This window comes from Mizuhopecten yessoensis, unplaced genomic scaffold (assembly GCF_002113885.1).
Source record: "Mizuhopecten yessoensis strain PY_sf001 unplaced genomic scaffold, ASM211388v2 scaffold179, whole genome shotgun sequence".
Classification (NCBI taxonomy): domain Eukaryota; kingdom Metazoa; phylum Mollusca; class Bivalvia; order Pectinida; family Pectinidae; genus Mizuhopecten; species Mizuhopecten yessoensis.
This window is the reverse complement of record NW_018403417.1, coordinates 10,572-28,994: the sequence shown is the minus strand read 5'-3', so window position 1 is coordinate 28,994 and position 18,423 is coordinate 10,572. Positions and strand designations below refer to the sequence as shown.

Sequence of the window (18,423 nt, the reverse complement as noted above, 5' to 3'; positions counted from 1 at the left end):
GACGAAAACCGTACGAGTCAAAACGAGTCTTTGATGTTTAATTCAAATTAAAATTAATACATCCTACCTGTGATACAAAAACTATATCATTGTATTAATCAATTGCAAGGAGTGTGCCTGAAAACTACCCGCTGATGTGAATTTTGGTTTTTACAAAACGCACGCAGTCTTGTTTAGATATATATGGTAATATGGAAATATGGATATATCTTGTTCATTCCAAAAACAAAACCAATAATAAATTGTATTTACCCTTGGTTGCAAATTTATTATTATCTATAGGTAACATTGCGTATTAATCACTGAAGAAATGTCAATTAGTCTTCAACGATATCAGTGAATAATTTTATAAATGTTATGTTCGATAGTATGTGCTACTTGCGGAAACACAGCAGTATACGTGTATGTCAAATTACATGAAATACAATAGATAGATATCATGCCAAAAGGTCTGTTAGTGCTTTTGTAGTCAAACTATGATATCAGTCCTGTGTATCTTAAGACGTTACACCGATAACGGATATACCTATTGTCACAGTCTCAGATATCTCGGTACGTCACAGTGAGATCTACATCCAAAAGCGTGTTTTGATTTACGCGGTGACTGAAGTATGACCCTCTCTAGCGTTTTATAGCATTGTCTTACTTGGCTATAATGAATAAACTCGATACCTTTAAGTGTTTCATGTATAGGAATAGAAACAACATTTTCGGCGAGTCTGTAGTAGCTAGCTTTAAACACACTATTACTGAAACATATTACAAAAAAAGCCTTGTTTTAAGAACTTCATGAACAATATTAGAATCACTAGTATTATACAAACAAATGGCATAACACTACACTATATTATAGGTATTGTGTAGCTTTTAATTTCAATATTGTATCTAAAACGTTATGTTTTTATAGTTTGTACCATAATTAAGTGTTCGTGATGATATGCTTTGATTATGTACTCTGCGTATACACTGCTTTCTCCCTAATCATCAACATTTTATGTTGTTGGAATCACGATGATAAAATGAAAATGCAAATATTCCTCCTGTTTATATTCTATATTTAACCATTTTAATTATGTTACACATTGCGAAAATGCAACATGTTCTTAGTATACATGTTTATAATGTAAAAAAGAGTTCTGAATTATGATCACTAATTAAAAAATGAAACTCTTGTTCATTAAACATTATCCACATATTTTGTGTTCTGTTTTATAGCTCGTGTATGTACAATAAAATATTTGGTATACCTACTCGATCACCTGGGTCATTGCACTGTTTGTGTATCGCACATCTGATCAGGCAGACATAACGTAGCTTATTGTTTTTACTCGTAGCCAAAACATTTGAAGATATGTGAGATTGACATTTAAGAAAAATAAAGGTTAATGAAACTGTGCGCGGCTATTAAAACGCAACATCCCTTTTTGTTCTTGAGAAAACTAGTTTTGATAATAACATTATATATCCCATTGGTACATATTTACATATTTGAAACTCAACTGATCAATGTTGCTTCATTTTTATTGCCAAGTAAGCTTGCATTGCTCGCAGAATAAAAATCGGGTAGGCCTTATGCACGTAGCCGTTACAGCTACACTGTACCATCGGTTGACAATGTAGGTCTTTGTTGTAATATTTCACCTGATGTTTAGTGGGATTCCACTACGTTTATTAGTTGGAGGATTGAGACTATGGAATCGTGATTTATTCTATAGTCCTGAAATATTGAAAGGACACACAGAGATAGTATGAAGTGGTTACGAATATTGGTGATATTGATTAACATTTGGCAACAGAGCAAAGGTAAGTATTTGGTTTGAAGGAGTTGACATAAATGTGAACTTCCTTAACCACATCCAATTTTGACACGGTTATCATTCAAAAATGTTTTGTTTAATTTCAAGTAGCATGATAAAGGAAACTTATTTCGATTATTTTTCTTTCTTAAATAGAATATTATATCTTTGTTGCCAAGGATTTCGAAATCTTGAAATAAAACATGTTAAATTATACAATATGGATATTTGTATAACTATTTAACGACTCTCGTTTCGATTATGGAAATAAGTTCAATTCATGTTTTCTTCATTAAATATTATCTCTGTGTTACCATGGAAGTCGAATTCTGAGAGTTTTAGAAAAATGTATAGTTTGATACAATTGATATCCGTATAATTAAACAGCTTTTTAAACTCTTGAAATACCTTCAATTCACTTTTGCCTTATGCCAATGTCAAATATTATGCTCGGACATTGTATGGTTTTCACATTTGCAGTAGATAAATAAGGCCATAATTTATTCAACACATCATTATCATATTCCGACATAGTGTGTGAATGTACAGCTTGTTAAAAAAACTCACATTAAAATTAGTTTGGTAGTTTTGGAGTATATACGCATAACTCTCATGAAAGTGTAGAAAGCATTTTATGTTCATTTTGTATTTATCTACATGTAACTTAAAATCATGAAGAGGACACTATTTTCATGCCAATATCAGTAAATTATGTATAGATTCAGCTGCAAACTTCTATCAGATATGCAACTGATTTTGCTCTTAATGATTATAAACTGAAGAAACACTACCCATTTGCTGGCTTAGATTTTCGCACATGATCACCACATGAGAATGCCTTCTTCGTACACCACGGTAAAATCAAAGATTATGCCAATGGATCATCAACGTTCATCTGCCAAAAGTACACAGCATATCATATACAGGCATTATAAAGTACATATTTTAAATCATCACACTTGCATGACTAATAAACCACATTATCCAACAGTTTAAATAGTAAGTTATAGAAATGAACATTTTATGTAACCATTAAAGAAATAGTTATTTGTAACCCGACTTTAAGTACTGAAAATTAAGAGGGGTAACCAGACTGTAAACATATACAAACCAATCAGTAAAATCACATTGTACAAACACATTACAGCAATTCGACTGTATACAAGCTTTACAGTAATGAGATTGTACATAGATCTTACAGTGATTACACAATACATCAACTAACAATAACAAGATTGTAAACAAACCTAAGAATTATCAGACTGAACGCAAACCTGACAGGCAATGAACTGTACACACACTTTAGACTATTTATAATTTTAAAAAACTATCAATAGTTCGACTGTATCTAAGCTAAAAATAAGTATTTTTTATGCAATCTTTAGAAAATTAGAGTGTATTCAAACCTCAAAGAAGCCATACTGTAAACAAATATAATAGTATAAAAGACTGGACACAAAACAAACATAAAAGGTTGTAAATTAGCATAACCCTAACAGTTATTACACTGTAAACAAAAACTATTCAGTTATCATACTTTACATAATCCATACAGTCATCATACTTTACATAATCCATACAGTCATCATACTTTACATAATCCATACAGTAATTAGACTGTACGTAATCCATACAGTAATTCAACGCACATAATCCTGAAAGTAATTACGATATATAAAAATAATAGTCACAGGATTGCACATCAACCATACAATATTTAAATTGAACAAACCTAACAGTAATTAGAATGAACATAAATAAAACCTTACAGTAATTAAACGTACATAAACCTTAAAGTAATTAGACGTACGTATTCCTTATAGTAATTAGACGTACGTAGTTCAATAGTAATAAAACGTACCCTGTCCTTACTGTAACTAAACGTGCATAATCCTCACAGCAATTAGACGTGCATAAACCCTACATAAATTAGACTGTACGTTTTCCTTATAGTAATTAGACGAACGTAGTCGTTACAGTAATAAGACGTACATTGTCCTTACAGTAACTTAACGTACATAATCCTAACAGTAATTAGACGTCCATAAACCTTACAGTAATTAGGCGTAGGTAGTCCTAATAGTAATAAGACGTAGCCTGTCCTTACAGTAACTAAACGTTCATAATTCTTACAGTAATTAGACGTACACAATCTTTACAGTAATAAGACGTACACAATTGCACATACACATTACAGTAATTAGATGGTACAAAACTTACACTAATTATATTGTATATAAAACTCACATACACTCGATTGTACATAAACCTTACGGTAATTAGAGTTCAGAAAAAAACTGTTAGCTGACTACACATAGCAAAAGTTAGACTGTACACAAATATAATATGCATTAAACTGTTAATAATCCTTACAGCAATGACGATCTATACAAATATATCAGTCACTAAATTGACATAAACCTTACAATTATTAGACTGTTCATAGAGAAATCAAATTCAAAATCTAGTATCCTTATAATAATTAGATTCTACATGTACATACTGTTACAATTATTGGACTGTGCATCCAACTAACGGTAAGTAGACGGAACAGTAACATCACAGTAATTAGACAGCATATAAACATAAAAGTTATTAATTCTGTACATAAACATAACAGTAATTAGACTCTATATAAACATAACAGTAAAAAAACTGTATATAAACATAACAGTAATTAGTCTGTATATAAACATAACAGTAATTAGACAGTATATGAACATAAAAGTTATTAATTCTGTACATAAACATAACAGTAATTAGAAAGTATATAAACATAAAAGTTATTAATTCTGTACATAAACATAACAGTAATCAGACTCTACATAAACATAACAGTAATTAGACAGTATATAAACATAACAGTAATAAGACTGTATATAAACATAACAGTAATTAGACAGTATATAAACATAAAAGTTATTAATTCTGTACATAAACATAACAGTAGTCAGACTCTACATAAACATAACAGTAATTAGACAGTATATAAACATAACAGTAATAAGACTGTATATAAGCATAACAGTAATTAGTCTGTATATAAACATAACAGTAATTAGACAGTATATAAACATAACAGTAATAAGACTTTATATAAACATAACAGTAATTAGTCTGTATATAAACATAACAGTAGTTAGTCTGTATATAAACATTACAGTATTTAGGCTCTATATAAACATAACAATAATGTGTTCTGTATATAAACATAACAGTAATTAGGCTGTATATAAACATAACAGTAATTAGTCTGTATATAAACATAACAGTAGTTAGTCTGTATATAAACATTACAGTATTTAGACTCTATATAAACATAACAATAATGTGTTCTGTATATAAACATAACAGTAATTAGACTGTACTTAAACATAACAGTAATTATACTGTACATAAACATAACAGTAATTAGACTGTTTATTATATAACAGTAATTAAACTGTACATAAACCTTACAGGTTAAATGAAGAGATACAAAATTTGAGCTGAACGTTTGACCCAGTGACCTTGACCTTTGGTCAAATGACTCCTTGTTTTATTCCGATCAACATTGCTTCAAAGTGTCATAACGAAATGTTCACCAGTGAAAATATACTCAATTGGATCTTGACATTTCACCTAGTGACCTTGACCTTCAGTAAGTTGACACTTTGTTAAATTCCGACAAACTATGCTTCATAATGTCATAACAAAATGTCCATCAAGGAAAATATACAAAATTTAACCTTGACCTTTGACCATATGACCTTAACCTTTGGTCATTTGACTCATTGTTTAATTTTGATCAACTTTGCGTTATCATGTCATCACAAAATGTTCATCAGTGAAAAGAGGCAAAAATTGACCTTGATCTTTGAACCTAATGACCTTGACCTTTGACCTCGACAGTTTACCTCAGTGTGCCTCATTGTGTAGTTCCGAACAGCTTTGCTTCATAATGTCATAAAATGTTCATTAGGGAAAAGCTACAAGATTTAACCTTGACCTTTGAACCTAATGCCCTGACCTTTTACCTTGACTTTTTGCATCAATGTGTATTTTTGTGAACTGAACATCTTGTTTCATGTTTCCTCTATATATAACATCAAGTTTCAAGTAAATCGATCAATAAATACCAAAGTTGTTAGCCAGGAACAAAATTTGTGGACGGACGGGCAGACAGACAGATGGACGGACGGACAGACAGATTGATTAATATAGGGCACCCGTATCTCCGATACGGGGCTGGCCCTAATAAGAGAGTATTAAAACCAAACAATTACAAGACTGTATATAAACCTTGCAGTAATAAGACTGTATACAAACCTTACAATTATTAGAGTGTAGATAAACGTATCAGTAACTACACTGTGCATAACCCTTACATTAACAGGACTGTACATAAACCTTACAGTACCAGGACTGTACTTAAACCTTACAGTAATAAGACTGTACATAAACCTTACAGTACTAGGACTGTACTTAAACCTTACAGTACTAAGACTGTACATAAACCTTACAGAAATAAGACTGTACTTAAAACTTACAGTACTATGACTGTACATAAACCTTACAGTACTATGACTGTACATAAACCTTACAGTACTAGGACTGTACTTAAACATTACAGTACTAAGACTGTACATAAACCTTACAGTGCTAAGACTGTACATAAACCTGTCAGTAATAAGACTGTCCATAAACCTTACAGTAATAAGACTGTACATAAACCTTCCAGTACTAAGACTGTACATAAACCTTACAGTGCTAAGACTGTACATAAACCTGTCAGTAATAAGACTGTCCATAAACCTTACAGTAATAAGACTGTACATAAGCCTTACAGTACTAAGACTGTACATAAACCTTACAGTACTAAGACTGTACATAAACCTTACAGTGCTAAGACTGTACATAAACCTGTCAGTAATAAGACTGTACATAAACCTTACAGTAATAAGACTGTACATAAACCTTACAGTAAAAAGACTGTACATAAACCTTACAGTAATAGGACTGTACATAAACCTTACAATAATAAGACTGTATACAAACCTTACAGTAATAAGACTGTACAAAAACCTTACAGTAATAAGACTGTACATAAACCTCACAGTAATAAGACTGTACATAAACCTTTAAAGTAATAAGACTGTACATAAACCTTACAGTACTAGGACTGTACGTAACCCTTACAGTACTAAGACTGTACATAAACCTCACAGTAATAAGACTGTACATAAACCTTTAAAGTAATAAGACTGTACATAAACCTTACAGGACTAGGACTGTACTTAAACCTTACAGTACTAAGACTGTACAAAAACCTTACAGTACTAAGACTGGACATAAACCTTACAGTAATAAAACTGTACATAAACCTTACAGTAATAAGACTGTATATAAACCTTACAGTACTAAGACTGTACATAAACCTTACAGTGCTAAGACTGTACATAAACCTGACAGTAATAAGACTGTACATAAACCTTACAGTAATAAGACTGTACATAAACCTTACAGTAAAAAGACTGTATACAAACCTTACAGTAATAAGACTGTACAAAAACCTTACAGTAATAAGACTGTACATAAACCTTTAAAGTAATAAGACTCTACATAAACCTTACAGTACTAAGACTGTACATAAACCTTACAGTAATAAGACTGTACATAAAGCTTACAGTAATAAGACTGTACATAAACCTCACACTAATAAGACTGTACATAAACCTTTAAAGTAATAAGACTCTACATGAACCTTACAGTACTAAGACTGTACATAAACCTTACAGTGCTAAGACTGTACATAAACCTGACAGTAATAAGACTGTACATAAACCTTACAGTAAAAAGACTGTATACAAACCTCACAGTAATAAGACTGTACAAAAACCTTACAGTAATAAGACTGTACATAAACCTTACAGTAATAAGACTGTGCATAAACCTTGCAGTAATTACACTGTACATAAACCTTACAGTAATAAGACTGTACATAAACATCACAGTCTTATTACTGTGAGGTTTATGCACAGTCTTATTACTGTACATAAACCTTACAGTAATAATACTGTACATAAACCTTCCAGTAATAAGACTGTACATAAACCTTTAAAGTAAGAAGACTGTACATAAACCTTACAGAAATAAGACTGTACATAAACCTTACAGTAATAAGACTGTACATAAACATCACAGTAATAAGACTGTACATAAACCTCACAGTAATAAGACTGTACATAAACCTTACAGTAATAAGACTGTACATAAACCTTGCAGTAATAAGACTGTACATAAACCTTGCAGTAATAAGACTGTACATAAACCTTACAGTAATTACACTGTACATAAACCTTGCACTAACTAGACTGTATATTAACCTATTATTAATTAGAATATACATAAAGCTACCAGGAATTAGACTATACATGTATCTAAATATTATAGTACATAGATTATACATACACGTTAAAACATTTACACTGTAGATAAACCAAGCATTGTAAATTTTCGGATATTTTAAAAAAATATACCAGCCCTTGCTTACTGGCACCTACAACATTTGTTAGGGTTCTGCATGTGGCTTCATTGATTAACACTAAATGTTATTGGTATGTTCTGCAGAGGGTTTTTGGAGCACAAATACATTTCTGACAACATGGTATTTTCGATGTATTTACTGACGGTACGTGTCTCACTGTCATTATAGACATTCATATGCATTATGATATCTATCACAAACACTTCTCATATTGTTTTCTATTTAACACAAGATATGAGTACAATTTGTGTTTGTTTCGCAGGCCAGCAGCTGACAACACTGCAGGGTCGTAAGTATGCCTTGGTTTATCTCTCATTTTGCAGTCCCATCTGTATGTATAGAACAAATATAGAGTAAATGACTAATAATATATATATGGCATATTAACCTGCCAACTCTATTACAATGTAAATGGTAAATATATGTGATTCAGCCAGAACGAGCAATGGTATAGTATTGTGTTTAATTAATGACGCCAGCATTGCGGGAAATGGTCTCTCTATCTTTATTATTTATCTATTTATAGATTGTGTTCTTAAGTCCTTTTCTTCGTCAAATTTCTTAATCATATTTTTTTATACCTATATGAATCATTTTAATTCATTTCAAACGCAATGTCTCCTCTATGGAGGCTTATTCACAGTACTATGTAGTTACCATCTCTGTGACAGCCTGGCGGATGCTGTTCAAGGTTCACAGGTATGACGGAATGAGCAGTTACACCAGTGCAGCCTCCTTTCTGACTGATGCAACAGGGTCGGTATCAGACAGCGTCTCGGTCAAACGAGATCTGTACTCTACGGGCACACGGTTCAGGTCATCCATGCTGGAAGATTGGGGCACCATTTCAGCGGTATGATATCTTTGGTTGCAAAATATAACAGCATATCACTGTTCAGTGTATATATTTGATAGGTATCTTACCCAAATATCAAAGGGCCAGACTTGTGATTCTGTTTAGAAAACATGGAGACCTTCTCCATACAGATTTTTCCATATAATATACATGTACTACATTTTGTAATAGAGTCTATCATATGTAGGTATATGTATGTGGAATATGGATTTTCTAGAGCAGAATAGCCTTACTCGTCATGCCTACATAATGATTGCCTTGTATAACGGGACAAAGATAAAGCTAAAGCAGCACTTAATATAGAAAAAATCTAGATTACGTATACACAAAGGACTCTCATCTTCTTAAGGTGGTGTCACCTTCTAATGGCAAGACTTCCAGTCAAACAACTGACGTTCTGGCGCATTTTTTAGTTGTGACGTCATGATAATATGTCATAATCTGAATGTGACGTCATGCTAGTACGGATCACTATACGTACAACCATGTGGGATCTCAAATGGGTGTTTCACATGGGACAATTATCTTGTATACGCAGATGAGGGAGACTGATAGAATCATTCACTCCCTTGAGTAGTCAACAATATAATGACGTCACGTCAACAATCCATCAACGTCACGTCAACCCTGAATTTAGGGGTATCTCACCCTCAAGGGGGTGAATGATTCTTTTTCATTTACCCTGTTCACAAATTGTGTATAAATGGTTATGTTATACACAATGTAATGTTACCGTTACAGGCTAAATTCAAGGTTGACGTGACGTTGATGGATTGTTGACGTGACGTCATTATATTGTTGACGTAACGTCATACCATTGTTATGAATAGGGGAGTCCCCCCGTCTAAACCCTAGGGTGAGACTAATAGAATCCCTCACTCCCTTGGGATGAGATTAATAGAATTCATCCCTGATGAGAAGTATGGATAAGGTTATTCAAACCCAAGGGATAAAATATTGAGCATGAGACCCGAGGCTTTGTCGAGGGTCTTCTGCTCAATTTTTTATCCCGAGGGTTTGAATGACCTGATCCATACCTCACATCAGGGATGGATTCTATGCATCTGTCATACGCTAATGAGAGAGAAAAAAATGTCTCTCTGGAAATGTTCCATGGAAAAGAGAAAATACGTGACAAAATTCCAATAAATAAATTACAGAAAAATACTAGGGCAACTTTGACAAAAATCGTTTTTTCGTGTTACTAACATAACATTTCGGCTCATTATATTTTCCTCAAAATTTCGAGATGCTAACACGAAATTTCGACTTACTTAATAAACATTTTGACTTAATAACTTCAGATTCCGAGATTATAACTTGGATATTGCAAATTAGCAACACGATAAAACGTAATATGAATTAAAAGTGTACGGAGTTTTAATGCTCCTCCGAAATAACTTAGATCCATGTACACACCAGCCATATCAAAATACACGTAAAGGCGTCTGCAAAAGATTTTTAATTCATGTCTTTGACAGGTTCGCATGTCTATGTGGGAGAACGATGTAGAAAAAGCCTATTTCGTCTTTAGTGCAGCGGGAAAAACGAAATCCACCTGGATGGACTGTGGAAACCTGTTGTATTCAAGTTACACTGACATTTTTACAGAAACCATCACCACATGCCAAATCTCGTATGTATGAATCAGTTGTAACAATGTAAAAGATACAATCCTGGACCAAATTAGAGATCACAAACTTGTTTTTTTCCTTTCTATATTGCTTACTTATATTTTGTTCAGTTAATTCATTATATATTAATAATTAACGCTAATGAAACAAATATTTACGTCATGCAAAAGGATTGTCTGACTGGTTTTCTTGGCGATAGTTTAGGTCTTTCCATTGGCCGTTTTCATGATGTGACAAATTATGACAAGGAAATTATTTTGTTGAGTTTTTGATAGTAGAAATTAGATTTCGAGATTAAATTGTTAAATCACAAAAACCGTCTTACAGAAAAACTTTGGTTTCATGATACTTTTTTGTTATTTCACCAGCAATTCATCTCACTTCAGTAATATTCGAAAAAGAGTAAATACAAGTATATGCATTAACCACAGTATAACATTGTTGAACCTTAATTTGCCACAAGACTGTATATATTCTAAAAGAGCATCCGTTGTCTGTTGAGTAAAAGTGTTGTTGAGGTAAATTGTATCACTGCTTATGTTTTAATCGCGAAGAAGAGTTCCACTTAGAGAAAAAATAATATTTGGAGTATTCTCCCCTCTATATAGGAAATGAAGCATCATAAGGGAGGTTTTCCGGCCTAGAGTAACGTCCCTTGACAAGTTTTACATACTCATTAAGATGTTGTCCTTGTATAACTCATGTTGGCAAAATTAGTCAAGTGTAGGCTTTGTAGTATAAAGATTGCCAGATCATCCCTGCATTTTTCTTCTATTCTTTTTTCTTTATTTCTTTTTTCTCAAATTTCGAACAAACATAATTCAGTCAAGTGCATCGTCACCTGTGATTCTTGTTAACTATTTCTTTTGAAAAGGACTCAGACGGAGCTTTTATATGGTTATATTATAGTTAAACTTGTTTGGTAACTTTTACCTTAAAAAGCGTTAACATTTCGACGCTAGAGCAAGTAAATCGTGGTACATACGTTAATGTACATCTGAAATCCTGTACCCTGAATATTTTATGAAATCTAACGTTTTTGGTATGACTGCACTTTGAGTGTATCAAGAAAAATAACACAACTATTTCAGGATACATTTTCTAACTTAACTACATGTGAAACAGTTTTCGGAACATTATCACCTGTAGTCGACTTAACGACGTATGCTATATAAACTGTTCACAGAAGCAGTGGAAGAAATTTCTTTATCCAGAGAGGATACGGGGACTGTAAAAGTCATAACGGCTGGATGGTCGTCAAGGATACGGACGCTGTCGGAACAGCTGAATGTGACTGGGACCGTAACTATGGCTACGTCACACTATTATATGCCCCGGGAACGACGTACACAACCTGGGATTGTAAGTACAAAGATCAATCAATGACGTCACAATTACAGTGCTCTTGGACTTTACAAATGAGAAACTGTAAGCGTACTAATTTTGGCGCACTTAAATATTAGGAAAACAAACATGGCAGGACGTATTATATTAGTGCACCTTCAACCATTAATAAGAGCAGATGTCGTTTTTCTTTTCTTTTTCTTTTTCTTTTTGGAAAATATCGTAAAATTAATATACTTGGTGTACAGTAGTTGTTAATGAACAAACCCTACGGAAAGGAAAGTCTGGCATATCGGGCGGCAAGGGCTGAGGTTAGCAGCGGGTAGGTAGTTGGAAGTTCGTAATTTGAATAACTAAACAGCTGCGAACAGCGGATTCGTTATTCAAAATTATGAATAAGTTATTATAATCTCATTGAAAAATTTATTTTTAACTATCAACAAGTTTAATTATTGCAAGTTATTTATTTTAACGAATAAGCTTCTGCTAGCAGCTGATAAGTTATTTTTGTTATTTCAAATTCCCAATCCGCTGCTGGCAGAGGTTAAGTCATTGAATGTTGAAAGTTAGAGAAAAGCTCTTCAAGGAGATTGAAATTAGTTATTCAGAATCTTGAAAAAATGGCGATTCCCCTGGAATATCTTGTATGCAAGTGAGTTGTTGCAATTTAATGCCTAGTGATGTCCTGCATTTAATGATGTATAGTGTGTTATTAATTGTCTAATTTTAGTTTTGGACAAAAATTCGTGGATGAGACATAGTGCGAAAAGTTCATTTCCTGCATTCCAGAATATACCATGAATCAGTCGTACACAGTGTACCTAGTAATAAATGGCTCGGTGATTTATTGGCAAATCAGGCAATAAAATAATGAATAAATATATATATTTCAACTCCTACTCAAGTTGGACTCAATGCAACTACCAAATGTAACCTGTTTCATTTGCCGATGAATTTGACCAGATTAACATTGCCTATGCGTATGATTTTGGTAACTATTGACATGTCATGTGTAAACAATATACCACTTGAGATTTGCAATTTTTATTAAAGCAACACAAGAAATTGTTCAAACAACCAAAAGTGACCAATCAGCGAAATATTATTAGCTCACGGTCGCGAGTGGTAGTGACAAGTCATGTACTGCCCTAGAAATTATCGTTCATCAACGTAGATCCACAGGGGTTCGTTACAAATGTCTGAAATACACTATCATGCTATAACTGATATGGGTCACAGCACACATAAACATACATATGAATGTATGTTTATTTGTGTGATGGCCCAAACCAGTATATCATATGTGTATAAATGTAAGTTTATGTGTGTTGTGACCCATATTAATATAGCATGTGTATTTCAGACATTTGTAACAAACCCCTGTGGTAGATCCATGTGGTACCGTCTTATATGAAATACAGTCGAACAGCCAAATGTCATATTAAATTTTTCGTCCTTTCAAGCCACGTCTGGTTTCCTGTCTAATTCGACATTCAATTACTGCAGCTTCACATTCCAGAGGATGTAGAACCTCGAAATTTAGCAGCTCTCCACTTCGAGCTAGTAAAAAGATGGCTGCCGTAGACTTGCAGAAGAGCTTGTGCACAGCGACTAGACATCATTCTTCCTCGAATGCCTGATGACACATTAGATAATTTGATATCTTATGAATTCACCAACAAAAATTAAATATGACATTCAAAATATGGTTTTGTGTTTTGTTTCTACAGAATTTGGCTGTATTGAACTATCAAGGTACACCATCATATTGTTATGATGGTCATTCAAATATTTTTTTACATTACGTCAATACGTAGACTTGCACAAGCTCCAGAACCAGAGACAAACGGTCATATTGGACTTCACAAGTTCCAATTATTGTAAAAACACGCTGATTGAAATACAAGGATTGAATCTTGCTTTGGTCGATTTCATGGGGTGATGAATTGAGACAGTCTTGAAACAAATTCAACATGAAATGCTTCGCAGTTCATTAAATTTGTTTCAAGACCAACTCAATTCATCACCCCATGAACTCGACCAAAGCAAGATTCAATCCTTTTTTAGTACAATATTTTTTTATTCAACTTAATGTACATTTTTGACCACACGTATAAAACACCTGCTCGTTCGAGGAATAAAGAACGTTTAGTCCCATTAATCAACCAATTGAATGAAAAAAATGTATCTGCAATAAAACTTCTATATAATGCCCCTAATTGTATTTGTCACATCGCTTATAATTACCGCTAATATACGTCACGGTCCACTTTTCCTCCCTCTTTCAGAAATCCTTTAGATTTGTCGGTCAATTTTTCACAAAAAAAACCCATGATAACGTCATTTTTCCTGGACAAATGGTTGCAATATGACAAAGTTTTACTGTATATCAACATTTACCTAGCCGTGTTGTGTTAATAACCACACATTTTTGTAAATAAATACATAAAATTAAATATCCCTCGGCGTTACCTTTATATATTATACATGAAATTGTGTCTTTTTTATACAAACGTTGACACCATTTTTCTTAACTTGAAAAGCGTATATCAGACATTGATTATATTTTTCTTTTTTGTTTTATAGCATCCACGCATTTCGCTGATGCCTTCACGATCTCTGTGATGGGTATGTATAGCTTCACTATCTCTGTGATGGGTATGTATAGCTTACACTATCTCTGTGATGGGTATGTATACGATCTCTGTGATTGGTATGTATAGCTTCACGATCTCTGTGATGGGTATGTATAGCTTCACTATCTCTGTGATTGGTATGTATAGCTTCACTATCTGTGTGATGGGTATGTATAGCTTCACGGTCTGTGTGATGGGTATGTATAGTTTCACGATCTCTGTGATGGGTATGTAGAGCTTCACTATCTCTGTGATGGGTATGTATAGCTTCACTATCTCTGTGATTGGTATGTATAGCTTCACGATCTCTGTGCTGGGTATGTATAGCTTCACGATCTCTGTGCTGGGTATGTATAGCTTCACGGTCTGTGTGATGGGTATGTATAGCTTCACTATCTATGTGATGGGAATGTATAGCTTCACGATCTCTGTGATTGGTATGTTTAGCTTCACGATCTCTGTGATGGGTGTGTATAGCTTCACTATCTCTGTGATTGGAATGTATAGCTTCACTATCTGTGTGATGGGTATGAAGACGATCTATGTGATGGGTATGTATACGATCTCTGTGATGAGTATGTATAGCTTCACTATCTCTGTGGTTGGTATGTATAGCTTCACTATCTGTGTGATGGGTATGTATACGATCTATGTGATGGGTATGTATAGCTTCACTATCTATGTGATGGGTATGTATAGCTTCACGATCTCTGTGATGGGTATGTATAGCTTCACTATCTGTGTGATGGGTATGTATACGATCTATGTGATGGGTATGTATAGCTTCACTATCTCTGTGATGGGTATGTATACGATCTATGTGATCGGTATGTATAGCTTACACTATCTCTGTGATGGGTATGTATACGATCTATGTGATGGGTATGTATACGATCTCTGTGATGGGTATGTATACGATCTCTGTGATTGGTATGTATAGCTACACGATCTCTGTGATGGGTATGTATACGATCTCTGTGATGGGTATGTATAGCTTCACGATCTCTGTGATGGGTATGTATAGCTTCACTATCTCTGTGATGGGTATGTATAACTTCACGATCTCTGTGATGGGTATGTATAGCTTCACTATCTCTGTGATGGGTATCTATACGATCTCTGTGATGGGTATGTATACGATCTCTGTGATGGGTATGTATAGCTTCACTATCTCTGTGATGGGTATGTATAACTTCACGATCTTTGTGATGGGTATGTATAGCTTCACTATCTGTGATGGGTATGTATAGCTTCACGATCTATGTGCTGGGTGTATATAGCTTCACTATCTCTGTGATGGGTATGTATAACTGCACGATCTCTGTGATGGGTATGTATAGCTTACACGATCTCTGTGATGGGTATGTATAGGTTCACGATCTCTGTGATCTGTGATGGGTATGTATAGCTTCACTACCTCTGTGATGGGTATGTATAGCTTCACGATCTCTGGGATGGGTATGGATAGCTTCACTATCTCTGTGATGGGTATGTATAGCTTCACGATCTATGTGCTGGGTATATATAGCTTCACTATCTCTGTGATGGGTATGTTTACGATCTCTGTGATGGGTATGTATACGATCTCTGTGATGGGTATGTATAGCTTCACTATCTCTGTTATGGTTAGGTATAGCTTCACGATCTCTGTGCTGGGTATGTATAGCTTCACGATCTCTGTGATGTGTATGTATAGCTTCACTGTCTCTGTGATGGGTATGTATAGCTTCACGATCTATGTGCTGGGTATGTATAGCTTCACTATCTCTGTGATGTGTATGTATAGCTTCACTGTCTCTGTGATGGGTATGTATAGCTTCACGATCTCTGTGCTGGGTATGTATAGCTTCACGATCTCTGTGATGTGTATGTATAGCTTCACTGTCTCTGTGATGGGTATGTATAGCTTCACTATCTGTGATGGGTATGTATAGCTTCACTATCTCTGTTATGGTTAGGTATAGCTTCACGATCTCTGTGCTGGGTATGTATAGCTTCACGATCTCTGTGATGTGTATGTATAGCTTCACTGTCTCTGTGATGGGTATGTATAGCTTCACGATCTATGTGCTGGGTATGTATAGCTTCACTATCTCTGTGATGGGTATGCATAGCTTCACTATCTCTGTGATGGGTATGTATATCTTCACTATCTCTGTGATGGGTATGTATAGCTTACACTATCTCTGTGATGGGTATGTATACGATCTATGTGATGGGTATGTATACGATCTCTGTGATGGGTATCTATAGCTTCACGATCACTGTGATGGGTATGTATAGCTTCACTATCTCTGTGATGGGGATGTATAGCTTCACTATCTCTGTGATGGGTATGCATAGCTTCACTATCTCTGTGATGGGTATGTATACGATCTCTGTGATGGGTTTGTATAACTTCACGATCTCTGTGATGGGTATGTATAGGTTCACGATCTCTGTGATGGGTATATATTCGGTCTCTGTGATGGGTATGTATACGATCTCTGTGATGGGTATGTATAGCTTCACGATCTCTGTGATGGGTATGTACAGCTTCACTATCTCTGTGATGGGTATGTATAGCTTCACTATCTCTGTGTTGGGTATGTATAGCTTCACGATCTTTGTGATGGGTATGTATAAGATCTCTGTGATGGGTATGTATATGATCTCTGTGATGGGTATGTATAGCTTCACTATCTCTGTGATGGGTATGTATAGCTTCACTATCTCTGTGATGGGTATGTATCTCTGTGATGGGTATGTATAGCTTCACTATCTCTGTGATTGGTATGTATAGCTTCACTATCTCTGTGTCGGGTATGTATAGCTTCACTATCTCTGTGATGGGTATGTATAGCTACACGATCTCTGTGATGGGTATGTATAGCTTCACTGTCTCTGTGATGGGTATGTATAGGTTCACGATCTCTGTGATGTGTATGTATACGATCTCTGTGATGGGTATGTATAGCTTCACTATCTATGTGATTGGTATGTATAGCTTCACTGTCTATGTGATGGGTATGTATAGGTTCTCGATCTCTGTGATGTGTATCTATACGATCTCTGTGATGGGTATGAATAGCTTCACTATCTGTGTGATGGGTATGTATAGCTTCACGATCTCTGTGATAGGTATGTATAGCTTCACTATCTCTGCGATGGGTATGTATACGATCTTTGTGATGGGTATGTATAGCTTCACTATCTCTGTGATGGGTATGTATACGATCTCTGTGATGGGTATGTATAGCTTCACTACCTCTGTGATGGGTATGTATATGATCTCTGTGATCAGTATGTATAGCTTCACGATCTCTGTTACTTGTGTAACAGACTGGTACATGATAACTTTGTATTACAGACTGGTACATGGTAACTTTGTATTACAGACTGGTACATTATAACTTTGTATTACAGACTGGTACATGATAACTTTGTGTTACAGACTGGTACATGATAACTTTGTATTACAGACTGGTAGATGATAACTTTGTGTTACAGACTGGTACATGATAACTTTGTATNTTACAGACTGGTACATGATAACTTTGTGTTACAGACTGGTACATGATAACTTTGTATTACAGACTGGTACATGGTAACTTTGTATTACAGACTGGTACTTGATAACTTTGTGTTACAA

At 34.4% G+C, this 18,423-nt stretch overlaps 1 protein-coding gene across 1 annotated transcript; it reads left to right on the top strand.

The window, feature by feature from the left end:
* Positions 1–1,625: 1,625 nt before the first annotated feature.
* On the top strand, positions 1,626–18,152 carry LOC110458263 (the record flags this gene model as incomplete). Its single annotated transcript, XM_021509919.1, has 7 exons — positions 1,626–1,803; positions 8,585–8,611; positions 8,994–9,175; positions 10,660–10,814; positions 11,999–12,174; positions 14,743–14,784; positions 18,142–18,152. Coding segments are annotated over exons 1-7 (648 nt in total), but the record flags the coding sequence as incomplete, so codon positions are not given.
* Positions 18,153–18,423: the final 271 nt, after the last annotated feature.